At 51.8% G+C, this 27,790-nt stretch overlaps 2 protein-coding genes across 2 annotated transcripts in view; one reads left to right on the plus strand and one right to left on the minus strand.

Moving 5' to 3' along the window:
* ARSG (arylsulfatase G) overlaps positions 1–235 on the minus strand; it is a 75,962-nt gene extending 75,727 nt beyond the window's left edge. The window contains exon 1 of the mRNA XM_075351540.1: positions 9–235. The gene's annotated coding sequence lies outside the window, so the exon portion shown is untranslated. The remainder of the gene's footprint in view (positions 1–8) is intronic.
* Positions 69–27,790, plus strand: SLC16A6 (solute carrier family 16 member 6). The gene is made up of 6 exons (XM_075351542.1): positions 69–390; positions 8,729–8,965; positions 9,496–9,639; positions 10,475–10,603; positions 13,641–14,435; positions 26,699–27,790. The coding sequence occupies exons 2-6, from the start codon at positions 8,740–8,742 to the stop codon at positions 26,935–26,937; spliced, it is 1,533 nt and encodes a 510-aa protein (XP_075207657.1). The 5' UTR covers positions 69–390; positions 8,729–8,739; the 3' UTR covers positions 26,938–27,790.

Consider the following 27,790-nt stretch of genomic DNA (forward strand, 5'->3'; position numbering starts at 1 on the left):
GCACTCACTGTGCTGGTGGAGGGGTGTAGTGTCGGGCGCGCTAGTGTCTCTCTGGTGTCTGCCGCCTGTCACACGCCCCTCCTCTGCAGTACCGCGCCTCTCCGGCAGGTGTCCGCCCGGTCTGGCCCCCGGAGCTCGCACTCGCTGTGCTGAGGGAGGACGCGGAGCCTTTCCCTCCGGTATTACTTCTTTCCGGGCGGTGATGCAGCCGAGCTCCGCCCCTCCCAGCACTGCAGGGGTTAATCTATGAGGGAGTTAATGCAGGAGGCGCGGCCCCGGCTCATGCGCGCCCCCGCCAGACCGGCTAAAGCCGGTATATATAGAAAGTGTGAGTGCGGCGGAGGAGCTGGGATGGGGTCTCCGGGAGCCCCTGCGGGCGTGTGACCGGCGGTGAGTACAGGAGGCACCTTTCTACATACATACATACATACATACATACAGCGCTATATGCACGTGTGTGCGGCGGCGGTATATACGGGTCACCCCTATAGAGCGATATATAGCTGTCAATTACCAACTCTACATTATATACAAGGGGCACTGCTGTCTCCAGTCCTATATTCACCTATAGAATATTATATACAGGGGGCACTGCTGTCTCCAGTCCTATATTCACCTATAGATTATTATATACAGGGGTCACTGCTGTCTCCAGTCTTATATTCACCTTTAGATTATTATATACAGGGGTCACTGCTGTCTCCAGTCCTATATTCACCTATAGAATATTATATACAAGGGGCACTGCTGTCTCCAGTCCTATATTCACCTATAGAATATTATATACAAGGGGCACTGCTGTCTCCAGTCTTATATTCACCTATAGAATATTATATACAGGGGGCACTGCTGTATCCAGTCTTATATTCACCTTTAGATTATTATATACAGGAGTCACTGCTGTCTCCAGTCTTATATTCACCTATAGATTATTATATACAGGAGTCACTGCTGTCTCCAGTCTTTTATTCACCTATAGATTATTATATACAGGGGCACTGCTGTCTCCAGGCTCTTATATTCACCTATAGATTATTATATACAGGGGTCACTGCTGTCCCCAGTCTTATATTCACCTATAGATTATTATATACAGGGGGCACTGCTGTCTCCAGGCTCTTATATTCACCTATAGATTATTATATACAGGAGTCACTGCTGTCTCCAGTCTTATATTCACCTATAGAATATTATATACAAGGGGCACTGCTGTCTCCAGTCTTATATTCACCTATAGAATATTATATACAGGGGGCACTGCTGTCTCCAGTCTTATATTTACCTTTAGATTATTATATACAGGAGTCACTGCTGTCTCCAGGCTCTTATATTCACCTATAGATTATTATATACAGGGGTCACTGCTGTCTCCAGTCTTATATTCACCTATAGATTATTATATACAGGGGTCACTGCTGTCTCCAGTCTTATATTCACCTATAGATTATTATATACAGGGGGCACTGCTGTCTCCAGGCTCTTATATTCACCTTTAGATTATTATATACAGGGGTCACTGCTGTCTCCAGTCTTATATTCACCTTTAAATTATTATATACAGGGGTCACTGCTGTCTCCAGGCTCTTATATTCACCTATAGATTATTATATACAGGGGTCACTGCTGTCTCCAGGCTCTTATAGTCACCTATAGAATATTATATACAGGGGCTCACTGATGTTTTATAGTCACCTATATATATTTATATACAGGGGTCACCACCATCTCTAGGCTCCTATATTTACCTATAGATTATTATATACAGGGGATCACTGATTTCTCCCGTCTTATAGTCACCCATAGATTATAATATACAGGAGTCACTGCTGTCTGCAGTCTCATAATCCCCCTTTAGAATATGTATGTATATATGTATATGTATATATATATATATATATATATATATATATATATATATATATATATATATATATATATATATATATATATATATATATATATATATATATATATATATATAATGCATGGGTCACTGTCTTCTCTAGTCTGTTATAGTCCCCCCTATAGATTATTATGCAGGGGTCACCACCATCTCCAGTCTTAGTCCCCTATAGATTATTATATACTGAGGTCTCTACAGTCTCCAGTCTCTCACAATTCATGGCTACAGAATCTATAGGTGATGGTGTATCCCTGTGATTGGCCGGTGGGCTGGCATGGTATTTTTCCTGTGTTGGGTGGTTGCAGTCAGTGCGGATTGGATCACCTTGTTTCGCTCAGTGACTGATGATGGAAGAACAGACTCGTGGAGGCGTAGGAGGGGCCGGCGTGGCGGGACAGCCTCCTGTGGGGGGGGGGCCAGCGTGGCGGGACAGCCTCCTGTGGGGGGGGGGGCGGCGTGGCGGGGACAGCCTCCTGTGGGGGGGAGGGCCGGCGTGGCGGGACAGCCTCCTGTGGGGGGGAGGGCCGGCGTGGCGGGACAGCCTCCTGTGGTGGGGAGGGGCCGGCGTGGCCTCCTGTGGGGGGGAGGGCCGGCGTGGCGGGACAAGCCTCCTGTGGGGGGGGGGGAGGGCCGGCGTGGCGGGACAGCCTCCTGTGGGGGGGGGGGAGGGCCGGCGTGGCGGGGACAGCCTCCTGTGGGGGGGGGCCGGCGTGGCGGGACAGCCTCCTGTGGGGGGGGGGCCGGCGTGGCGGGACAGCCCTCCTGTGGGGGGGCGGCCGGCGTGGCGGGACAGCCTCCTGTGGGGGGGGGGGGGGGGGGGGGGGGCGGCGGTGGCGGGGACAGCCTCCTGTGGGGGGGGGGGCGGCGTGGCGGGACAGCTTCCTGTGGGGGGTGGCCGGCGTGGCGGGACAGCCTCCTGTGGGGGGGGCCGGCGTGGCGGGACAGCCTCCTGTGGGGGGGGCTGGCGTGGCGGGATAGCCTCCTGTGGGGGGGGCCGGCGTGGCGGGATAGCCTCCTGTGGGGGGGGCCGGCATGGCGGGACAGCCTCCTGTGGGGGGGGCCCGGCGTGGCGGGACAGCCTCCTGTGGGGGGGGGCGGCGTGGCGGGATAGCCTCCTGTGGGGGGGGCTGGCGTGGCGGGATAGCCTCCTGTGGGGGGGGGCCGGCGTGGCGGGATAGCCTCCTGTGGGGGGGGCCGGCATGGCGGGACAGCCTCCTGTGGGGGGGGGGGGGCGGCGTGGCGGGACAGCCTCCAGTGGGGGCCGCACTGCCGCACTGATAGCAATGTTACACTCCTGACCAGGTGTCTTCTGAGGGATCTGACCTTTCTGTACAGACGCACTGCCGTGGCGGTGTGAGTTGGCGGACGCAGAACCGTGGCGGTGTGAGGCGGTGGACACAGAACCGTGGCGGTGTGAGGCGGTGGACGCAGAACGGTGGCGGTGTAAGGCACTGCAGCAGTGACTCCTAAATGAACGAGGCGCAGAAGACAAACCTCCCTCCTAAAGTGGCGTGTTATTAATGCCGTGTGACCGAGGGTAAACACGTCTGACTACACATGCGCTCGCACTCCTCAGTAATTGCCGACGTCTTCTGCTTGTGGTCAGGTTGTCTTCAGTAACTCGAGTCCCTTAAATGTGAAGCGTGAAACTCTCTGGATGTCAAAGATTCTTCAGAGAAATTCTGCTGTGGTGCTGTGCCCGCTCCGGATCAGTGCCAGGAATCCCCCAGATGAAGCGCTGCCGTCCTCTGCTCCTACATTGGGGTCTGCAGAGCTGTGACTGCTCCTGATGAAGCGCTGCCGTCCTCTGCTCCTACATTGGGGTCTGCAGAGCTGTGACTGCTCCTGATGAAGCGCTGACGTCCTCTGCTCCTACGTTGGGGTCTGCAGAGCTGTGACTGCTCCTGATGAAGCGCTGACGTCCTCTGCTCCTACATTGGGGTCTGCAGAGCTGTGACTGCTCCTGATGAAGCGCTGACATCCTCTGCTCCTACATTAGGGTCTGCAGAGCTGTGACTGCTCCTAATGAAGCGCTGACGTCCTCTGCTCCTACATTGGGGTCTGCAGAGCTGTGACTGCTCCTGATGAAGCGCTGACGTCCTCTGCTCCTACGTTGGGGTCTGCAGAGCTGTGACTGCTCCTGATGAAGCGCTGACATCCTCTGCTCCTACGTTGGGGTCTGCAGAGCTGTGACTGCTCCTGATGAAGCGCTGACGTCCTCTGCTCCTACATTGGGGTCTGCAGAGCTGTGACTGCTCCTGATGAAGCGCTGACGTCCTCTGCTCCTACATTGGGGTCTGCAGAGCTGTGACCGCTCCTGATGAAGCGCTGACGTCCTCTGCTCCTACATTGGGGTCTGCAGAGCTGTGACTGCTCCGGTGCTGTGACTGCTCCTGATGAAGCACTGGCGTCCTCTGCTCCTACATTGGGGTCTGCAGAGCTGTGACTGCTCCTGATGAAGCACTGGCGTCCTCTGCTCCTACATTGGGGTCTGCCGAGCTGTGACTGCTCCGGTGCTGTGACTGCTCCTGATGAAGCACTGACGTCCTCTGCTCCTACATTGGGGTCTGCAGAGCTGTGACTGCTCCGGTGCTATGAATCCTCCTGATGAAGCACTGACGTCCTCTGCTCCTATGTTGGGGTCTGCAGAGCTGTGACTGCTCCTGATGAAGCATTGACGTCCTCTGCTCCTACACTGGGGTCTGCAGAGCTGTGACTGCTCTGGTGCTGTGACTGCTCCTACGTTGGGGTCTGCAGAGCTGTGACTGCTCCTGATGAAGCACTGACGTCCTCTGCTCCTACGTTGGGGTCTGCAGAGCTGTGACTGCTCCGGTGCTATGAATCCTCCTGATGAAGCACTGACGTCCTCTGCTCCTATGTTGGGGTCTGCAGAGCTGTGACTGCTCCTGATGAAGCATTGACGTCCTCTGCTCCTACACTGGGGTCTGCAGAGCTGTGACTGCTCTGGTGCTGTGACTGCTCCTACGTTGGGGTCTGCAGAGCTGTGACTGCTCCTGATGAAGCACTGACGTCCTCTGCTCCTATGTTGGGGTCTGCAGAGCTGTGACTGCTCCTGATGAAGCATTGACGTCCTCTGCTCCTATGTTGGTGTCTGCAGAGCTGTGACTGCTCTGGTGCTGTGACTGCTCCTACGTTTGGGTCTGCAGAGCTGTGACTGGTCCGGTGCTGTGACTGCTCCTGATGAAGCGCTGACGTCCTCTGCTCTTAAATTGGGGTCTGCAGAGCTGTGAATCCCCCTGATGAAGCGCTGAGTCCTCTGCTCCTACACTGGGGTCTGCAGAGCTGTGACTGCTCCTACGTTGGGGTCTGCAGAGCTGTGACTGGTCCGGTGCTGTGACTGCTCCTGATGAAGCACTGATGTTCTCGACTGCTGACATGAATATCCTATACATTCAGTGATTGTGGGACTATTTTTCGGTTCTCTAGTAGCCTATATATCATGTGATGGTACAATCTGGTCATCCATACTACTCAGAAGCTTCCTCTATGTAGCAATGCACCAGACACAAGTTTATCCTTAGTGCTGCTTCATCTTCCAACAGATACAAGACTACCACTCCCAGCATGTTCAGACAGGAGTGGGGCATGCAGTGGCTGGAGACCACTGTGATGTTGGGTGATCGCACCGTCTGGTCATGATGTGCTTGGTGTGGGCATCTACCTCCCCGATGTGCTTGGTGTGCCCTCCATGCCCCTCCCCGATGTGCTTGGTGTGCCCTCCATGCCCCTCCCCGATGTGCTTGGTGTGCCCTCCATGCCCCTCCCCGATGTGCTTGGTGGGACCTCCATCTCCCTGCCCGATGTGCTTGGTGGGACCTCCATCTCCCTGCCCGATGTGCTTGGTGGGACCTCCATCTCCCTGCCCGATGTGCTTGGTGGGACCTCCATCTCCCTGCCCGATGTGCTTGGTGGGACCTCCATCTCCCTGCCCGATGTGCTTGGTGGGACCTCCATCTCCCTGCCCGATGTGCTTGGTGGGACCTCCATCTCCCTGCCCGATGTGCTTGGTGGGACCTCCATCTCCCTGCCCGATGTGCTTGGTGGGACCTCCATCTCCCTGCCCGATGTGCTTGGTGGGACCTCCATCTCCCTGCCCGATGTGCTTGGTGGGACCTCCATCTCCCTGCCCGATGTGCTTGGTGGGACCTCCATCTCCCTGCCCGATGTGCTTGGTGGGACCTCCATCTCCCTCCTTGATGTGCTTGGTGGGACCTCCATCTCCCTCCTTGATGTGCTTGGTGTCCTCCATCTCCCTCCTTGATGTGCTTGGTGTGTCCTCCATCTCCCTCCTTGATGTGCTTGGTGTGTCCTCCATCTCCCTCCTTGATGTGCTTGGTGTGTCCTCCATCTCCCTCCTTGATGTGCTTGGTGTGTCCTCCATCTCCCTCCTTGATGTGCTTGGTGTGTCCTCCATCTCCCTCCTTGATGTGCTTGGTGTGTCCTCCATCTCCCTCCTTGATGTGCTTGGTGTGTCCTCCATCTCCCTCCTTGATGTGCTTGGTGTGTCCTCCATCTCCCTCCTTGATGTGCTTGGTGTGTCCTCCATCTCCCTCCTTGATGTGCTTGGTGTGTCCTCCATCTCCCTCCTTGATGTGCTTGGTGTGTCCTCCATCTCCCTCCTTGATGTGCTTGGTGTGTCCTCCATCTCCCTCCTTGATGTGCTTGGTGTGTCCTCCATCTCCCTCCTTGATGTGCTTGGTGTGTCCTCCATCTCCCTCCTTGATGTGCTTGGTGGGACCTCCATCTCCCTCCTTGATGTGCTTGGTGGGACCTCCATCTCCCTCCTTGATGTGCTTGGTGGGACCTCCATCTCCCTCCTTGATGTGCTTGGTGGGACCTCCATCTCCCTGCTCGACGTGCTTGGTGGGACCTCCATCTCCCTGCTCGACGTGCTTGGTGGGACCTCCATCTCCCTGCTCGACGTGCTTGGTGGGACCTCCATCTCCCTGCTCGACGTGCTTGGTGGGGCCTCCATCTCCCTCCTTGATGTGCTTGGTGGGACCTCCATCTCCCTCCTTGATGTGCTTGGTGTGTCCTCCATCTCCCTCCTTGATGTTCTTGGTGGGACCTCCATCTCCCTGCCCGACGTGCTTGGTGGGACCTCCATCTCCCTGCCCGACGTGCTTGGTGGGACCTCCATCTCCCTGCCCGACGTGCTTGGTGTGGCCTCCATCTCCCTGCCCGATGTGCTTGGTGGGACCTCCATCTCCCTGCCCGACGTGCTTGGTGTGGCCTCCATCTCCCTGCCCGACGTGCTTGGTGGGACCTCCATCTCCCTGCCCGACGTGCTTGGTGGGACCTCCATCTCCCTGCCCGATGTGCTTGGTGGGACCTCCATCTCCCTGCCCGATGTGCTTGGTGGGACCTCCATCTCCCTGCCCGATGTGCTTGGTGGGACCTCCATCTCCCTGCCCGATGTGCTTGGTGGGACCTCCATCTCCCTGCCCGATGTGCTTGGTGGGACCTCCATCTCCCTGCCCGATGTGCTTGGTGGGACCTCCATCTCCCTGCCCGATGTGCTTGGTGGGACCTCCATCTCCCTGCCCGATGTGCTTGGTGGGACCTCCATCTCCCTGCCCGATGTGCTTGGTGGGACCTCCATCTCCCTGCCCGATGTGCTTGGTGGGACCTCCATCTCCCTCCTTGATGTGCTTGGTGGGACCTCCATCTCCCTCCTTGATGTGCTTGGTGTCCTCCATCTCCCTCCTTGATGTGCTTGGTGTGTCCTCCATCTCCCTCCTTGATGTGCTTGGTGTGTCCTCCATCTCCCTCCTTGATGTGCTTGGTGTGTCCTCCATCTCCCTCCTTGATGTGCTTGGTGTGTCCTCCATCTCCCTCCTTGATGTGCTTGGTGTGTCCTCCATCTCCCTCCTTGATGTGCTTGGTGTGTCCTCCATCTCCCTCCTTGATGTGCTTGGTGTGTCCTCCATCTCCCTCCTTGATGTGCTTGGTGTGTCCTCCATCTCCCTCCTTGATGTGCTTGGTGTGTCCTCCATCTCCCTCCTTGATGTGCTTGGTGTGTCCTCCATCTCCCTCCTTGATGTGCTTGGTGTGTCCTCCATCTCCCTCCTTGATGTGCTTGGTGTGTCCTCCATCTCCCTCCTTGATGTGCTTGGTGGGACCTCCATCTCCCTCCTTGATGTGCTTGGTGGGACCTCCATCTCCCTCCTTGATGTGCTTGGTGGGACCTCCATCTCCCTCCTTGATGTGCTTGGTGGGACCTCCATCTCCCTGCTCGACGTGCTTGGTGGGACCTCCATCTCCCTGCTCGACGTGCTTGGTGGGACCTCCATCTCCCTGCTCGACGTGCTTGGTGGGACCTCCATCTCCCTGCTCGACGTGCTTGGTGGGGCCTCCATCTCCCTCCTTGATGTGCTTGGTGGGACCTCCATCTCCCTCCTTGATGTGCTTGGTGTGTCCTCCATCTCCCTCCTTGATGTTCTTGGTGGGACCTCCATCTCCCTGCCCGACGTGCTTGGTGGGACCTCCATCTCCCTGCCCGACGTGCTTGGTGGGACCTCCATCTCCCTGCCCGACGTGCTTGGTGTGGCCTCCATCTCCCTGCCCGATGTGCTTGGTGGGACCTCCATCTCCCTGCCCGACGTGCTTGGTGGGGCCATCTACCTGCCCGACGTGCTTGGTGTGGCCTCCATCTCCCTGCCTGATGTGCTTGGTGGGGCCTCCATCTTCCTGCCCGACGTGCTTGGTGGGGCCATCTACCTGCCGTCCTCAGATATAACCTTTCTTGATGGCATTTTTGGGGTGAGTGCAGGATTTCTGATTTGCTGTTTTTTCTGTCCCTAGGGAAGTCAAAGATGAGGAATATGGAGAAATGCTCCGGTGCCAAGGTCTACACCAAAGTGCCTGATGGAGGATGGGGCTGGGTGGTGGCTGTGGCCTTTTTCTTTGTGGAAGTATTTACTTATGGGGTCCTCAAGTCTTTTGGGGTCTTCTTCAAGGATCTTATGATCTACTTTGAGGAAAGTAACAGCCGGATCTCATGGATCATCTCCATCTGTGTCTTTGTCCTTACGTTCACAGGTAAGTCGCCCCGAGCAGCGGATCTCCTCGCGCAGACTATTCCTCCTGCCGATATCCCTGGCACCCTCACTATAACTCTGAGGATGGGGATATATATTTGTGTGCGTGCGGTCCCTGTCCTTCAGAGTGATGGGACGGCCGCCTGTGTCTGACGTGTTCCTTGCTCTGTGACTGTACAGGGTCCACATCACTTTGCAGGGCTTGTTGGCATCTACGATGTCTTTAGCCTAAAACTCATGACTTTCCAGATCTGATCAGCGCAGGATGAATGTTCACACAGTCCAGGCGCCTGTGCATGATGGCGGCTCATCCTTATATTCACCTTCCCACCGGCTTGTTGTCCCTCAATCTCCGCTCTTCTATGATTGACAGCTCTGGCAGGTGGGAAGGTGAAGGATTAGTCGCCAGGATGCACGAGCGCCTGGACTGTGTGTGAACATTCATCCTGCGCTGATGAGTGTCTCGGAGGGTGAGTGGCCGGCAGGTGTCTTCATGCTGTGTGCCCCATATTGGTCTTCTGTCTTCCTCAGCTCCGGTCTCCACTGTCCTCAGCAACCGCTTCGGGCACCGGCCGGTGGTCATGCTCGGAGGGTTTCTCATCGGCCTGGGAATGATGATTGCCTCGTTTGCACGCAGTGTTGTGGAGATGTACGTGAGCATTGGCGTGGTGTCGGGTAAGTGCTGACTCCCTCCCCCTCCCTCCCCCCCGCGGTGTCTGGGGTAAGTGCTGACCCTCCCTCGGTGGTGTCTGGTAAGTGCTGCTTTCCCACCCCCACCCCAACCCCACCTTTTCCTCGGTGGTGGTGGGGTCGGAGGGGTAAGTGCTGACCCTCCCTCGGTGGTGTCTGGGGTAAGTGCTGACCCTCCCTCGGTGGTGTCTGGGGTAAGTGCTGACCCTCCCTCGGTGGTGTCTGGTAAGTGCTGCCCCCCCACCCCAACCCCACCTTTTCCTCGGTGGTGGTGGGGTCGGAGGGGTAAGTGCTGACCCTCCCTCGGTGGTGTCTGGGGTAAGTGCTGACCCTCCCTCGGTGGTGTCTGGGGTAAGTGCTGACCCTCCCTCGGTGGTGTCTGGGGTAAGTGCTGACTCCCTCCCCCTCCCTCCCCCCCGCGGTGTCTGGGGTAAGTGCTGACCCTCCCTCGGTGGTGTCTGGGGTAAGATCTGACCCTCCCTCGGTGGTGTCTGGGGTAAGATCTGACCCTCCCTCGGTGGTGTCTGGGGTAAGTGCTGACCCTCCCTCGGTGGTGTCTGGGGTAAGATCTGACCCTCCCTCGGTGGTGTCTGGGGTAAGATCTGACCCTCCCTCGGTGGTGTCTGGGGTAAGATCTGACCCTCCCTCGGTGGTGTCTGGGGTAAGTGCTGTTTCCCCCCCCCCCCCCCAACCCCACCTTTTCCTCGGTGGTGGTGGGGTCGGGGGGTAAGTGCTGACTCCTCCCTCGGGGGTTAGTGCGGACCCTCTCTCGGTGGCGCCTGGGCTCGCGCCCTCCAGTAATGGACTGTTCATGTTGCAGGTCTGGGGTACTGTCTCAGCTTCCTCCCCACCGTCACCATCCTCTCGCAGTACTTCCACAAGCGCCGCTCGCTGGTCACCGCCGTCGCCTCCACTGGAGAATGTTTTGCGGTCTTTGCTTTTGCACCAGGTAACGTGTGACGCTTCGACCCTTGGCTGACTGACTGTATGTGTACAGGCTCTTTACTCTCATATGACGCCGTCCTAATCCATGGCGCAGTACAGACATCGCTGGCGCAGTCCTCGTCAGAGCTCACAATCTATTCCACATCTGAATATAATTGGAGAGCAGGAGGAACTTATGGGAAACCCACAAAACGTGGGGGGAACATGCACATTCCCTACAGATGGGCTTGATGGGATCTGAACCCAGAACCCCAGCGTTGCTAAGCAACAGGGCTACCCGCTGAGCCATTGCGCTGCCATATATATATATATATATATATATATATAACAGTACTAACCACTGAGCCATCGCACTGCCCCATTTATAGTGCAGTGCTAATCACTGAGCCACCACACTGTTGTGTATATATATATAGAACCGTACTAACCACCGAGCCACTGTGCTACCCTCTTTATAGTTCAGTGCTAACCACTGAGCCCCTTTATTGCTGTATATAAAGCCCCCGGGCCATCTGGTTCACCCTTCTTGCACCTCTCTGGACAGGGAGCCTCCTCCGTGCTCCGCCCTTACCTGGGTGTTCAGTCTCATTACAACCCGGGTGTGCTGATAATTAGTGATGGGGGAGCCTGGACTGTGAAGTTTGGGGTCCACGCCGGATTCCTAGTTCTCGGGGATCTCAGTGTCACTGTTCAGATCAGGTCACCCGGATAACAAGAGAATATGGGGAATAAAGCGTTACAGCCGCGGGGAGGTGCAGTAGGTGTAACACTACCTCCGGGGCCGCTCATTACCCTCATACATATTCACCACAACCTCTCTGGTTGCAGTCAGACCACGCCCCCACCCTGTGTGACAGCGTCTGTGATTGGTTGGAATCACACACGCTGTCTGCGTCACTATCATGGTGTAAAAATAAATTAGCATACAGTCCCCCTTATTGTGATACCAGCATAGATAAAGCCCACAGCTACAGGCTGCAGCCCCCAGCCATGTGCTTATCTTGGCTGTGTATCAAAATAAAAGGAACCACTTGTGGTTTGTTTTTTGTTTTTGGTTTATTAAATAATTTAAAAAAGCAGATTGCCCCGCCCCCCCCCCCCCCCCCACCCTATTCCAATTTTGATACACAGTCATGATTAAAGCCTGACAGCTAGGGGCTGGTATTCTCAGGCTAGGGAGACCCATGCTGATTGGGCTCTGCCAGCCTAAAAATAACAGCGTGCAGCTGCCCAGGATTGCTGCATCCATTAGATGATGCGACAATCCCAAAACGTTAGCCAACTCATTCCAGTTGCCCCGGTGCGGTGGAAGTTCGGATAATGTAAGGGGTCAATGACAGCTCACAGCTGCCAATAAGAACTAGATTAGTAATTGGAGGGGTCTATGAACCCCCCCCCCCCCCATTACTAATCCTGTATTTGAAGGAAAATTAAACAATTTATTAACCACAAACGCCCAGATCAAATGTAGTTTCCCCTTGTGTACTTTTAGTGTCTCCTTTTGTGTGTGGTTGATGTGTGTATGAGTTGTCGTTTTCCCCTGTCCGTGCCTGGTTGTGGGGTTTGTGTTTACGGTCCCGGCTTACCCCTTTTGGGTAGAGGTGGGGGAGAGGAATAACATCAGGGCTAGGACAGTAGTCCGGGACATGCTGGTGACTCGGACCTCGCTACCATCAAGCGTACCTCCTGAGCTGAGGGACCATGCTGGGTTCGTAGTCCGAGGGTCAGCTTAGGTGTCCTGGTCCTGTCATTCGCCCCCATGACAGGCAGAGACGGACTGAGCCGCAGCTGAGCGGTGACGTCACTAAGTCTATCTGTGGTGACAGCTGGAGGTCCCCACAGTGCCCCTCCTGTGCCCTCACTGAACTCTGTAGCCTCACCTCAGGTGAACTCCTCCAGTGTGTGTGTGTGTGTGTGTGTGTGTGTGTGTGTGTGTGTGTGTGTGTGTGTGTGTGTGTGTTTTTTTTTTTTTTGTTTTTTTTTGTGTGTTTTCCCTTTTTTATGGATTTCAAAATTGAGGGGGACTTACTCCATTGTTTTTATAATTTATGTAAATAATTAAAAAGCCGCATGCGCTTCCTCTTACTTTGATATACAGCCAAGATAAGTGCACAGCGGGGGGCTGCAGCCTGTAGCCGTATACTTTATCTGTGCCGATATCATAATATGGGGGGGGACCCTACACCAATTTATTTTACACCATGATACGAATGCAGACGGTGTGTGATTCCCACCAATCACAGATGTTGTCACACAGGGTGGGGGCGCCGTCTGACTGCAATCCATCACAGATGCCAGGATTGTCGATGGGCGGTGAATATGGATGAGGGTTAATGAGAGGACCCAGAAATAGTGTTACAGCCGTGTGGCAGACTCTAAGTATAGCGCGCCCGCTGTAATCCCACTAGTCTTTTCTACCACCACATTCTTCAGGTCCCCATAGACTTGAACATCTGCCCAGAGGCTGATCCCCATACAAGTCCGGTCCTGAACCGGATATTTTTTTTTTTTTTTTTTTTTTCCTGTTTTCAGACCCGCCAAATCAGAATATCTGCAGGTTTTCCCATCCCTACCCGATGACTTTTTTTTTTTTTTTTTTTTTCCCCTCCAGTGTATGTGGATCTGCTGAGTGCTCAGTGTTGGATGATTCTGGCCTGCACTGCTGAGGGCTCAGTGGTGGATGATTCTGGCCTGCCGTGCTGAGGGCTCAGTGGTGGAGGATTCTGGCTTGCCGTGCTGAGGGCTTAGTGGTGGAGGATTCCGGCCTGCCCTGCTGAGGGCTCAGTGGTGGATGATTCTGGCCTGCCGTGCTGAGGGCTCAGTGGTGGAGGATTCTGGCCTCCCGTACTGAGGGCTCAGTGGTGGATGATTCTGGCCTCCCGTGCTGAGTGCTCAGTGGTGGAGGATTCCGGCCTGCCGTGCTGAGGGCTCAGTGGTGGATGATTCTGGCCTGCCGTGCTGAAGGCTCAATGGTGGATGATTCTGTCCTACCGCTTGCTCCTACAGTATAAATGTGACTAACCCGAGACTTTCCTCTTCAGCAATCACTGCGCTGAGTGACCAGTTCGGGTGGCGCTTTTGTCTACTGATGGTCGGGGCTTTGCAGCTGAACATCGTGGTCTGTGGTGCATTACTCCGACCAATAATAATCAAACCTCAAGAAGAAACTAAGAAACTTCCAAAGCCGGAAATCCTGGAGAGCGCCTTCATGCTGGAGAACGAGCAGACACTCACCTCTCTGGATTCCATAGATTCTGGAGTAGAAGTATCTACCTCACCTAAAAACGTCCCAAGCAATGTGAAAACTGAGGAGGAGACACTCGAGATGGTCGGCCAGGTGGCCTCGGACAAGGCGCCTCCTCTCCTAGACTTCTCCGTCTTGAGGAACTCCAGTTTTGTGTGCTATGCACTGTTTGGCCTCTTTGCCACACTGGGGTTCTTTGCCCCATCGCTGTATATCATCCCTCTGAGTCTGAGCCTGGGCATAGACCGGGACTCCTCGGCATACATGCTGTCTGCTATGGCCATTGCCGAGGTCTTCGGGAGGATTGGAGCTGGCTGGCTGCTGAATAAGAAACCCATCCGCAAAGTCTACATCGAGCTGATCTTCGTGGTGCTGCTGGTCCTCGCCTTGGTGGCTTTCCCCTTTGCCTGCACGTTCTGGGGGCTCATGGTGTGCAGCATGTTCTTCGGCTGCATGTTGGGTACAGTGACCGGAACTCATATTCCTCTGGTGGCCGAAGAGGACATTGTAGGAATTGAGAAGATGTCTTCTGGTGTGGGAGTCTACGTGTTCATTCAGAGCATAGCCGGGCTGGCCGGACCACCGATCGGAGGTAAGAACATGGATTGTGGAAGACTAGCAGCCCCTCGCTGGGCCGGTACTCTATATACACTGGAGAGGACCATGAGAGGACAATGTCTGACCACACACACACACACACACACACACACACACACACACACACACACACACACACACACACACACACACTATGTATACACTGGAGATGACCAATAGAGGATAGTGTCTGACCACACACATTATATATACACTGGAGATGACCAATAGAGGATAGTGTCTGACCACACACACACACACTATATGTACACTGGAGAGGACCAATAGAGGATAGTGTCTGACAACACACATTATATATACACTGGAGAGGACCAATAGAGGATAGTGTCTGACCACACACATTATATATACACTGGAGATGACCAATAGAGGATAGTGTCTGACCACACACACACACACACACACACACTATATGTACACTGGAGATGACCAATAGACGATAGTGTCTGACCACACACACTATATACAGTCATATGAAAAAGTTTAGGCACCCCTATTAATGGTAACCTTCTTTGTTTATAACAATTTGGGTTTTTGCTATTTCAGTTTCATATATCTAATAACTGATGGACTGAGGAATATTTCTGGATTGAAATGAGGTTTATTGTACTAACAGAAAATGTGCAATCCGCATTTAAACAAAATTTGAACGGTGCATAAGTCTGGGCACCCTCATCAATTTCTTGATTTGAATACTCCTAACTACTTTTTACTGACTTACTGAAGCACTAAATTGGTTTTGTAACCTCATTGAGCTTTGCGCTTCATAGGCAGGTGTATCCAATCATGAGAAAAGGTATTTAAGGTGGCCACTTGCAAGTTGTTCCCCTATTTGAATTTCTTATAACCAGATATATAATAGTAGGAGTCAAATATGAAGAAAAACCAAAAAGAAAAAACTCCTAAAAAATACTTTATTCTAATTAATTGTTAAAATCTGTAAGTATAAAATCAATGCTTCTACATGATCATTATAGTAAATAGTACGTTTTAAGTGGGTGTAGAAGAGTGATAGATGCGATTAGTGAGGATAGTGCTGGTTGTTTGCTATTCTCAGGGTAGGGGCAACTATAGTAGTTGCACTTCTTACTCCAATAACTTTTATAAGGAGATTGGGGGATGAGATATCTATCCCTCCCTTTCACCTACCTACCAGCGGAGGATTATTTCCGGTTGGTCGCCATGGTGCGTCGCGATGCAGTCCCAGTGAGCGGATGCGGAAGTGACATATGTAGCATTTCCGGCGCGAAACTGGGAGTCGGGAACGGCAAGAAACCAAATCATTTAAAAGACAGCGATGGACAAGGGAAGCTGCACTACATGACAGTCGGCATTATGGGACCTGCAGAACTCTGAATGCAGCCATCTATTACATATCGGACGACTAACCCTATTATGGGCCGCTGATGCCACACTGTTCTTACCAGCATTTATGAATATATAAGGTATGTCCCCATTATGCACTATTATTACAGGTTCCACCTCTTCTTGAGAACCTTTTTAGACTTTGAAACATAAGACATTATACCATGGATATGTTATATTTTTTCAAGAAATTAACCTCGGATCATTTATTCCCCTGATGAACCCCTAAAGAAAAAATAGGGGGGAAACGCGTCGGGATTACGGGATAGACTACTGGATGATCTCGGCAGATAAGTTATTCCCTGCTGGGAGTTTACATATACATATATATATATATATATATATATATATATATATATATATATATATATATATATATATATATATATATATATATATATATATATATATTACGAATTTTTCTTTGGTCTGAGATCTATATAATATAAGAGGCTATAACATACCCATGTACGCCTGAATTATTAACTGTGACTAATTGCACGACTATTTTCTTCGGTGGTGGGTCTCCCGGTTGTAATTGACTAGCTGCAGGGAGACATTAGGGAGAGACGACGTGGAGCGGGGGTACCCAACAACTTATGGTGCACCTCCGCTGGTAGGTAGGTGAAAGGGAGGGATAGATATCTCATCCCCCAATCTCCTTATAAAAGTTATTGGAGTAAGAAGTGCAACTACTATAGTTGCCCCTACCCTGAGAATAGCAAACAACCAGCACTATCCTCACTAATCGCATCTATCACTCTTCTACACCCACTTAAAACGTACTATTTACTATAATGATCATGTATAAGCATTGATTTTATACTTACAGATTTTAACAATTAGAATAGTGTTTTTTAGGAGTTTTTTTTCTTTTTCGTTTTTCTTCCTATTTGAATCTCCTATGAAGAGCGGCATCATGGGCTCCTCAAAACAACTCTCAAATGATCTGAAAACAAAGATTATTCAACATAGTTGTTCAGGGGAAGGTACAAAAAGTTGTCTGAGATTTAACCTGTCAGTTTCCACTGTGAGGAACATAGTAAGGAAATGGAAGAACACAGGTACAGTTCTTGTTAAGCCCAGAAGTGGCAGGCCAAGAAAAATATCAGAAAGGCAGAGAAGAAGAATGGTGAGAACAGTCAAGGACAATCCACAGACCACCTCCAAAGACCTGCAGCATCATCTTGCTGCAGATGGTGTCACTGTGCATTGGTCAACAATACAGCGCACGTTGCACAAGGAGAAGCTGTATGGGAGAGTGATGCGAAAGAAGCCGTTTCTGCAAGCACGCCACAAACAGAGTCGCCTGAGGTATGCAAAAGCACATTTGGACAAGCCAGTTACATTTTGGAAGGAGGTCCTGTGGACTGATGAAACAAAGATTGAGTTGTTTGTCATACAAAAAGGCGTTATGCATGGAGGCAAAAAAACACGGCATTCCGAGAAAAGCACTTGCTCCCCACAGTAACATTTGGTGGAGGTTCCATCATGCTTTGGGGCTGTGTGGCCAATGCCGGCACCGGGAATCTTGTTAAAGTTGAGGGTCGCATGGATTTAACTCAGTATCAGCAGATTCTTGACAATAATGTGCAAGAATCACTGACGAAGTTGAAGTTACGCAGGGGATGGATATTTCAGCAAGGCAATGATCCAAAACACCGCTCCAAATCTACTCAGGCATTCATGCAGAGGAACAATTACAATGTTCTGGAATGGCCATCCCAGTCCCCAGACCTGAATATCATTGAAAATCTGTGGAATGATGTGAAGCGGCTGTCCATGCTCGGCGACCATCAAACTTACCTGAACTGGAATTGTTTTGTAAACAGGAATGGTCAAATCTACCTTCATCCGGGATCCAGGAACTCATTAACAGCTGCAGGAAGCCACTAGAGGCTGTGATTTCTGCAAAAGGAGGATCTACAAAATATTAATGTCAGTTTTATGTTGAGGTGTCCATACTTATGCACCGGTCACATTTTGTTTAAATGCGGATCTGTGGATTGTCCTTGACTGTTCTCACCATTCTTCTTCTCTGCCTTTCTGATATTTTTCTTGGCCTGCCACTTCTGGGCTTAACAAGATCTGTACCTGTGTTCTTCCATTTCCTTACTATGTTCCTCACAGTGGAAACTGACAGGTTAAATCTCTGAGACAACTTTTTGTACCTTCCCCTGAACAACTATGCTGAATAATCTTTGTTTTCAGATCATTTGAGAGTTGTTTTGAGGAGCCCATGATGCCACTCTTCATAGGAGATTCAAATAGGAGAACAACTTGCAAGTGGCCACCTTAAATACCTTTTCTCATGATTGGATGCACCTGCCTATGAAGTTCAAAGCTCAATGAGGTTACAAAACCAATTTAGTGCTTTAGTAAGTCAGTAACAAGTAGTTAGGAGTATTCAAATCAAGAAATTGATAAGGGTGCCCATACTTATGCACTGGTGAAATTTAGTTTAAATGTGGATTGCACATTTTCTGTTAGTACAATAAACCTCATTTCAATCCAGAAATATTCCTCAGTCCATCAGTTATTAGATAGATGACACTGACATAGCAAAAACCCAAACTGTCATAATGGAAAAAAGGGTAACATTAATAGGGGTGCCCAAACTTTTTCATATGACTGTACAGTGTGTCCACCCATATCCTGTATACACCGCCCCTATCACTTCACGTCCGCAGCCTTGTGAGGGTTACACCTTCTAATCACAGCATTTCTGTGTAAGGTGTGGATTTGTATTGAATTGATGAGGCCCAAAACTTTGTAACTCACTTTTTTTTTCTCTATCTCGTTCCGTTTGAGATAAAAATGCTAACTCCGTTGTTTTCCACCAGGTGGCGCTATAGGTGGTTTCATTGTGTAGCGCATGGCTACTTTACTATACCTATACAACACTTCTATGCCTATAGCTGCCGCCGCTCTCAAGTTACTAGCGGTGTATACAGGATATGGGTGGACACGCTGCATAGAGGTGCGGTGTATACAGGATAGGGCTAGACACGCTGTATATAGGAGCGGTGTATACAGGATATGGGGTGGACACTGTATATAGGTGCGGTGTATACAGGATATGGGTGGACACGCTGTATATAGGTGCGGTGTATACAGGATATGGGTGGACACGCTGTATATAGGTGCGGTGTATACAGGATATGGGTGGACACGCTGTATAGAGGTGCGGTGTATACACAGGATACAGGTGGACACGCTGTATATAGGTGCAGTGTATACACAGGATACAGGTGGACACGCTGTATATAGGTGCGGTGTATACAGGATATGGGGTGGACACTGTATATAGGTGCGGTGTATACAGGATATGGGTGGACACGCTGTATATAGGTGCGGTGTATACAGGATATGGGTGGACACGCTGTATATAGGTGCGGTGTATACAGGATATGGGTGGACACACTGTATATAGGTGCGGTGTATACAGGATATGGGTGGACACGCTGTATAGAGGTGCGGTGTATACAGGATAGGGCTAGACACGCTGTATATAGGTGCGGTGTATACAGGATATGGGTGGACACACTGTATATAGGTGCGGTGTATACAGGATATGGGTGGACACACTGTATATAGGTGCGGTGTGTACAGGATATGGGTGGACACACTGTATATAGGTGCGGTGTATACAGGATATGGGTGGACACACTGTATATATGTGCGGTGTATACAGGATATGGGTGGACACACTGTATATATGTGCGGTGTATACAGGATATGGGTGGACACACTGTATATAGGTGCGGTGTATACAGGATATGGGAGGACACTGTATATAGGGGCGGTGTATACAGGATATGGGTGGACACACTGTATAGAGGTGCGGTGTATACAGGATATGGGTGGACACACTGTATAGGGGCGGTGTATACAGGATATGGGTGGACACACTGTATATAGGGGCGGTGTATACAGGATACGGGTGGACACACTGTATATAGGGGCGGTGTATACAGGATACGGGTGGACACACTGTATATAGGGGCGGTGTATACAGGATATGGGTGGACACACTGTATAGGGGCGGTGTATACAGGATACGGGTGGACACACTGTATATAGGGGGTGTATACAGGATACGGGTGGACACACTGTATATAGGGGCGGTGTATACAGGATACGGGTGGACACACTGTATATAGGGGCGGTGTATACAGGATACGGGTGGACACACTGTATATAGGGGCGGTGTATACAGGATACGGGTGGACACACTGTATATAGGGGCGGTGTATACAGGATACGGGGGGGACACACTGTATATAGGTGCGGTGTATACAGGATATGGGTGGACACACTGTGTATAGGGGCGGTGTATACAGGATATGGGTGGACACTGTATATAGGTGCGGTGTATACAGGATACGGGGGGGACACACTGTATATAGGTGCGGTGTATACAGGATACGGGTGGACACACTGTATATAGGGGCGGTGTATACAGGATACGGGTGGACACACTGTGTATAGGTGCGGTGTATACAGGATACGGGTGGACACACTGTATATAGGGGCGGTGTATACAGGATATGGGTGGACACACTGTATATAGGGGCGGTGTATACAGGATATGGGTGGACACTGTATATAGGTGCGGTGTATACAGGATACGGGGGGGACACACTGTATATAGGTGCGGTGTATACAGGATACGGGTGGACACACTGTATATAGGGGCGGTGTATACAGGATACGGGTGGACACACTGTGTATAGGTGCGGTGTATACAGGATACGGGTGGACACACTGTATATAGGGGCGGTGTATACAGGATACGGGTGGACACACTGTGTATAGGTGCGGTGTATACAGGATACGGGTGGACACACTGTATATAGGGGCGGTGTATACAGGATACGGGTGGACATACTGTATATAGGGGCGGTGTATACAGGATACGGGGGGACACACTGTATATAGGGGCGGTGTATACAGGATACGGGTGGACACACTGTGTATAGGTGCGGTGTATACAGGATATGGGTGGACATACTGTATAGAGGTGCGGTGTATACAGGATATGGGTGGACACACTGTATAGGTGCGGTGTATACAGGATATGGGTGGACACACTGTATATAGGTGCGGTGTATACAGGATACGGGTGGACACACTGTATATAGGTGCGGTGTATACAGGATATGGGTGGACACACTGTATATAGGTGCGGTGTATACAGGATACGGGTGGACACACTGTGTATAGGTGCGGTGTATACAGGATACGGGTGGACACACTGTATATAGGGGCGGTGTATACAGGATACGGGTGGACACACTGTGTATAGGTGCGGTGTATACAGGATACGGGTGGACACACTGTATATAGGGGCGGTGTATACAGGATACGGGTGGACATACTGTATATAGGGGCGGTGTATACAGGATACGGGGGGACACACTGTATATAGGTGCGGTGTATACAGGATACGGGTGGACACACTGTGTATAGGTGCGGTGTATACAGGATACGGGTGGACACACTGTGTATAGGTGCGGTGTATACAGGATATGGGTGGACATACTGTATAGAGGTGCGGTGTATACAGGATATGGGTGGACACACTGTGTATAGGTGCGGTGTATACAGGATATGGGTGGACACACTGTATATAGGTGCGGTGTATACAGGATACGGGTGGACACACTGTATATAGGTGCGGTGTATACAGGATATGGGTGGACACACTGTATATAGGTGCGGTGTATACAGGATACGGGTGGACACACTGTATATAGGTGCGGTGTATACAGGATATGGGTGGACACACTGTATATAGGTGCGGTGTATACAGGATATGGGTGGACACACTGTATATAGGTGTGGTGTATACAGGATATGGGTGGACACACTGTATATAGGTGCGGTGTATACAGGATATGGGTGGACACACTGTATATAGGTGCGGTGTATACAGGATATGGGTGGACACACTGTATATAGGTGTGGTGTATACAGGATATGGGTGGACACACTGTATATAGGTGCGGTGTATACAGGATATGGGTGGACACACTGTATATAGGTGCGGTGTATACAGGATACGGGTGGACACACTGTATATAGGTGCGGTGTATACAGGATACGGGGGGACACACTGTGTATACTGGAGATGACAAGGAGAGGACAATGTTTGATCAGTTACTTTTCTCAGAAATAATGTCCTCTCCATTGATGACTATGTGAAGGTTTAGATGTAAGGGGCGCAGCGTGCCACTAGAGCAGGGTAAGGGGCGCAGCGTGCCACTAGAGCAGGGTAAGGGGCGCACCGTGCCACTAGAGCAGGGTAAGGGGCGCACCGTGCCACTAGAGCAGGGTAAGGGGCGCACCGTGCCACTAGAGCAGGGTAAGGGGCGCACCGTGCCACTAGAGCAGGGTAAGGGGCGCACCGTGCCACTAGAGCAGGGTAAGGGGCGCACCGTGCCACTAGAGCAGGGTAAGGGGCGCACCGTGCCACTAGAGCAGGGTAAGGGGCGCACCGTGCCACTAGAGCAGGGTAAGGGGCGCACCGTGCCACTAGAGCAGGGTAAGGGGCGCACCGTGCCACTAGAGCAGGGTAAGGGGCGCACCGTGCCACTAGAGCAGGGTAAGGGGCGCACCGTGCCACTAGAGCAGGGTAAGGGGCGCACCGTGCCACTAGAGCAGGGTAAGGGGCGCACCGTGCCACTAGAGCAGGGTAAGGGGCGCACCGTGCCACTAGAGCAGGGTAAGGGGCGCACCGTGCCACTAGAGCAGGGTAAGGGGCGCACCGTGCCACTAGAGCAGGGTAAGGGGCGCACCGTGCCACTAGAGCAGGGTAAGGGGCGCACCGTGCCACTAGAGCAGGGTAAGGGGCGCACCGTGCCACTAGAGCAGGGTAAGGGGCGCACCGTGCCACTAGAGCAGGGTAAGGGGCGCACCGTGCCACTAGAGCAGGGTAAGGGGCGCACCGTGCCACTAGAGCAGGGTAAGGGGCGCACCGTGCCACTAGAGCAGGGTAAGGGGCGCACCGTGCCACTAGAGCAGGGTAAGGGGCGCAGCGTGCCACTAGAGCAGGGTAAGGGGCGCAGCGTGCCACTAGAGCAGGGTAAGGGGCGCAGCGTGCCACTAGAGCAGGGTAAGGGGGGCGCAGCGTGCCACTAGAGCAGGGTAAGGGGGGCGCAGCGTGCCACTAGAGCAGGGTAAGGGGCGCAGCGTGCCACTAGAGCAGGGTAAGGGGGGCGCAGCGTGCCACTAGAGCAGGGTAAGGGGGGCGCAGCGTGCCACTAGAGCAGGGTAAGGGGGGCGCAGCGTGCCACTAGAGCAGGGTAAGGGGGGCGCAGCGTGCCACTAGAGCAGGGTAAGGGGGGCGCAGCGTGCCACTAGAGCAGGGTAAGGGGGGCGCAGCGTGCCACTAGAGCAGGGTAAGGGGGGCGCAGCGTGCCACTAGAGCAGGGTAAGGGGGGCGCAGCGTGCCACTAGAGCAGGGTAAGGGGGGCGCAGCGTGCCACTAGAGCAGGGTAAGGGGGGCGCAGCGTGCCACTAGAGCAGGGTAAGGGGGGCGCAGCGTGCCACTAGAGCAGGGTAAGGGGGGCGCAGCGTGCCACTAGAGCAGGGTAAGGGGGGCGCAGCGTGCCACTAGAGCAGTGTTACAAAAGTTCCAAGATCCAAAGTTCATAATCCTAAACCCTTTATTAAGCTGATAATTAGAGAACAGCAATGACTGTATATTCCTGTATATACATATGTACTGTATATAATGACTGTATATTCCTGTATATACATATGTACTGTATATAATGACTGTATATTCCTGTATATACATATGTACTGTATAATGACTGTATATTCCTCTATATACATATGTACTGTATATAATGACTGTATATTCCTCTATATACATATGTACTGTATATAATGACTGTATATTCCTGTATATACATATGTACTGTATATAATGACTGTATATTCCTCTATATACATATGTACTGTATATTCCTGTATATACATATGTACTGTATATAATGACTGTATATTCCTCTATATACATATGTACTGTATATGATGACTGTATATTCCTCTATATACATATGTACTGTATATGATGACTGTATATTCCTCTATATACATATGTACTGTATATGATGACTGTATATTCCTCTATATACATATGTACTGTATATGATGACTGTATATTCCTGTATATACATATGTACTGTATATTCCTGTATATACATATGTACTGTATATAATGACTGTATATTCCTCTATATACATATGTACTGTATATGATGACTGTAGAGAGAGGATCAGGAAATGTCGTGCAGGTAACAACAGTCACAATCAGTAGGACGTGCATCGGCCGTCGCTGGGAATTACTTCATCTACAGCCACAGGACATCACTAGTCCCTCACACTGCTCTGGGGGGATTTTGGCCCACTCTTCTTCCAGTCTCTCCACAGGACATCACTAGTCTCTCACACTGCTCTGGGGGGATTTTGGACCACTCTTCTTCCAGTCTCTTCCACAGGACATCACTAGTCTCTCACACTGCTCTGGCGGGATTTTGTCCCATTCTTCCTCCAGTCTCTTCCACAGGACATCACTAGCCTCTCACACTGCTCTGGGGGGATTTTGGTCCACTCTTCTTCCAGTCTCTTCCACAGGACATCACTAGCCCCTCACACTGCTCTGGGGGGATTTTGGCCCACTCTTCTTCCAGTCCCTTCCACAGGACATCACTAGCCCCTCACACTGCTCTGGGGGGATTTTGGTCCACTCTTCTTCCAGTCTCTTCCACAGGACATCACTAGTCCCTCACACTGCTCTGGGGGGATTTTGGTCCACTCTTCTTCCAGTCTCTTCCACAGGACATCACTAGTCTCTCACACTGCTCTGGGGGGATTTTGGTCCACTCTTCTTCCCGTCTCTTCCACGGGACATCACTAGTCTCTCACACTGCTCTGGGGGGATTTTGGTCCACTCTTCTTCCCGTCTCTTCCACGGGACATCACTAGTCTCTCACACTGCTCTGGGGGGATTTTGGTCCACTCTTCTTCCAGTCTCTTCCACAGGACATCACTAGTCTCTCACACTGCTCTGGGGGGATTTTGGTCCACTCTTCTTCCAGTCTCTTCCACAGGACATCACTAGTCCCTCACACTGCTCTGGGGGGATTTTGTCCCAATCTTCCTCCAGTCTCTTCCACAGGACATCACTAGTCCCTCACACTGCTCTGGTGGGATTTTGGTCCACTCTTCTTCCAGTCTCTTCCACAGGACATCACTGGTCTCTCACACTGCTCTGGGGGGATTTTGGCCCACTCTTCTTCCAGTCTCTTCCACAGGACATCACTACTCTCTCACACTGCTCTGGGGGGATTTTGGCCCACTTTTCTTCCAGTCTCTTCCACAGGACATCACTAGTCTCTCACACTGCTCTGGGGGGATTTTGGCCCCCTCTTCTTCCAGTCTCTTCCACAGGACATCACTAGTCTCTCACACTGCTCTGGGGGGATTTTGGTCCACTCTTCTTCCAGTCTCTTCCACAGGACATCACTAGTCCCTCACACTGCTCTGGGGGGATTTTGGCCCACTTTTCTTCCAGTCTCTTCCACAGGACATCACTAGTCTCTCACACTGCTCTGGGGGGATTTTGGCCCCCTCTTCTTCCAGTCTCTTCCACAGGACATCACTAGTCTCTCACACTGCTCTGGGGGGATTTTGGTCCACTCTTCTTCCAGTCTCTTCCACAGTTCTTTGACTTCTGTGGGTTTTTTGGCCATAACTTTGTCACCAAGCAATTTCCGGAGGTTTCTATTGGGTTTAGATCAGGATTCTGGGCTGTGGCCATTTCATTGTTTCCAGGAGCTGCTTGCCTGTTTTTCTGTGTGACAGGGGACATTGTCCTACATGAAAACTGCTGCTGATTGAGTGATGGACATAAGTAAGGAGTCACGTGTTGTGAAGAAGGTTCTGATCCACACTTTCATACTGCTACATGGCAGAGTGAATGCGAGGGCCAACTCCTGCTGTAGAAAACATCCCCCAAACCATGACCCTTCCTCCACCGCTTGTCACTGACTTAACACACTTTGGGTTCAGGCTTTCCTCAATTTTTGGATGAACATAATGTTTCCCATCAGACCCAAATAAATTACACTTGCTTTTATCACTAAAATGAGCTGTGGACACTTCTCCTCTGTCCACACAACATGCTCCTCAACAAAGGAGAGTCTAGCCTTGTGATTCTTTCTGCTAATGAGAGGTTTGGTCACTGCAGAGATGGCTTTCAGTCAAAATGCTGTTACACGTTGTGACACTGTATGACAAGACAGATCCTTACCCTGTTCAGTGCTGAACTGGTGGCAATTCCAGCTGCAGTGTGGAAACTATCACCCATGGAGATTCTCCGCATTATCCTGTCCTTCTCTATGGAGAGTCTCTGCATTATCCTTTCTTGCATTTGTCTTTCGGGGTGACCAGCCTTCTTGGGGAACTGGAAAGCGTTTGTGATGTTGTAATATTCTCGAAATCAGACTTGGAACAACCAACTTTTCCTGCTATGGCTGATAGGGGCACCCCTTTGGTCTTCATACGGACAACCTGCTGCCGGAGGCTTTCAGTCACTTTGGAACGGTAAAGTCAATGCAGACTGGAAAGTTTGGCTGCCAGTCACAGGGTGTGTCAGATAATAAAGGAAATTAGCACCAGGTGCAGATTAAGGAGCCAATCACATAGGACAACATAAGGACTGCAACATTTAGGAAATTGTGTGCTGTTCTATAATTTTCATCTCCAATGTATAACATCAAAGGGACTAACCAGTTGATTAGTGACGGTGATGTAGATCTCTGCGGTGCGAACATTAATGGCGCTTTCTCTCTCTTACAGGAGTGCTGGTGGACTGGACACACAACTATGGCTTCGCATTCTACGCCTGCGCTGTTGGCATGGCGATAGGGGCCTTCTTTTTGGCCCTGGTGAGGCCATGTAGGACAGGACTGTGCAGGAGAAAGCCTCCACTTCTGTGTCAAGGAACGCAGGAAATGCCCGAAGACTTTCTGGAAATGGACATGAGCCGAACTGAGGGACTGAGCAAAAGCTGCCAAAGCCTCAGCGGTACGGCGTGACCGGGAGCAGTGCCCTTCCCCAGGGGGATGGCGTGACCGGGAGCAGTGCTCTTCCCCTGGGGAGGGGGGGGGGGGGGACGGCGTGACCGGGAGCAGTGCCCTTCCCCCAGGGGGACGGCGTGACCGGGAGCAGTGCCCTTCCCCCAGGGGGACGGCGTGACCGGGAGCAGTGCCCTTCCCCCAGGGGGACGGCGTGACCGGGAGCAGTGCCCTTCCCCCAGGGGGACGGCGTGACCGGGAGCAGTGCCCTTCCCCAGGGGGCACGGCGTGACCGGGAGCAGTGCCCTTTCCCAGGAAGGGGGATGGTGTGACCGGGAGCAGTGCCCTTCCCCAGGGGGACGGCGTGACCGGGAGCAGTGCTCTTCCCCTGGGGAGGGGGGGGGGGGGACGGCGTGACCGGGAGCAGTGCCCTTCCCCCAGGGGGACGGCGTGACCGGGAGCAGTGCCCTTCCCCAGGGGGACGGCGTGACCGGGAGCAGTGCCCTTCCCCCAGGGGGACGGCGTGACCGGGGGCAGTGCCCTTCCTCAGCGGCGGACACAGTCACATGTAGAAAAAGGGAAGCAGAATTGTGAATGATGGGGCTGGAGAGGGGGGCAGGGCATTACTTTCTGCGTGCAGGAGATCATTCTTTCAGCCACCAGGCAGCCGGGCCACCTGCTGGAAATCACCGACCTCCATGCTGACGGGTTCCATGGAAACCAAATATTTATTAAGTTATTGTAATGAATGCTGCTGTGGGGGATGGGCAGATGTGATGGGGCAATCGCTCTATAGCTCTCAGGACTTTTCTATTAGATCTTGGCTTTCCCGCCTCCTCTGATGCCTTGAAATAAATTAATTTTGGATGCACGA

Source organism: Anomaloglossus baeobatrachus, chromosome 5, assembly GCF_048569485.1.
Source record: "Anomaloglossus baeobatrachus isolate aAnoBae1 chromosome 5, aAnoBae1.hap1, whole genome shotgun sequence".
NCBI classification, from domain to species: Eukaryota; Metazoa; Chordata; class Amphibia; order Anura; family Aromobatidae; genus Anomaloglossus; species Anomaloglossus baeobatrachus.

Bases quoted from the DNA above. Each gene is read 5' to 3' on its own strand.
- SLC16A6 (XM_075351542.1), top strand. From the start codon at position 8,740: ATGAGGAATATGGAGAAATGCTCCGGTGCCAAGGTCTACACCAAAGTG. The intron at 8,966-9,495 runs GTAAGTCGCCCC...TGTCTTCCTCAG, and splicing joins CTTTGTCCTTACGTTCACAG to CTCCGGTCTCCACTGTCCTC. The intron at 9,640-10,474 runs GTAAGTGCTGAC...TTCATGTTGCAG, and splicing joins GAGCATTGGCGTGGTGTCGG to GTCTGGGGTACTGTCTCAGC.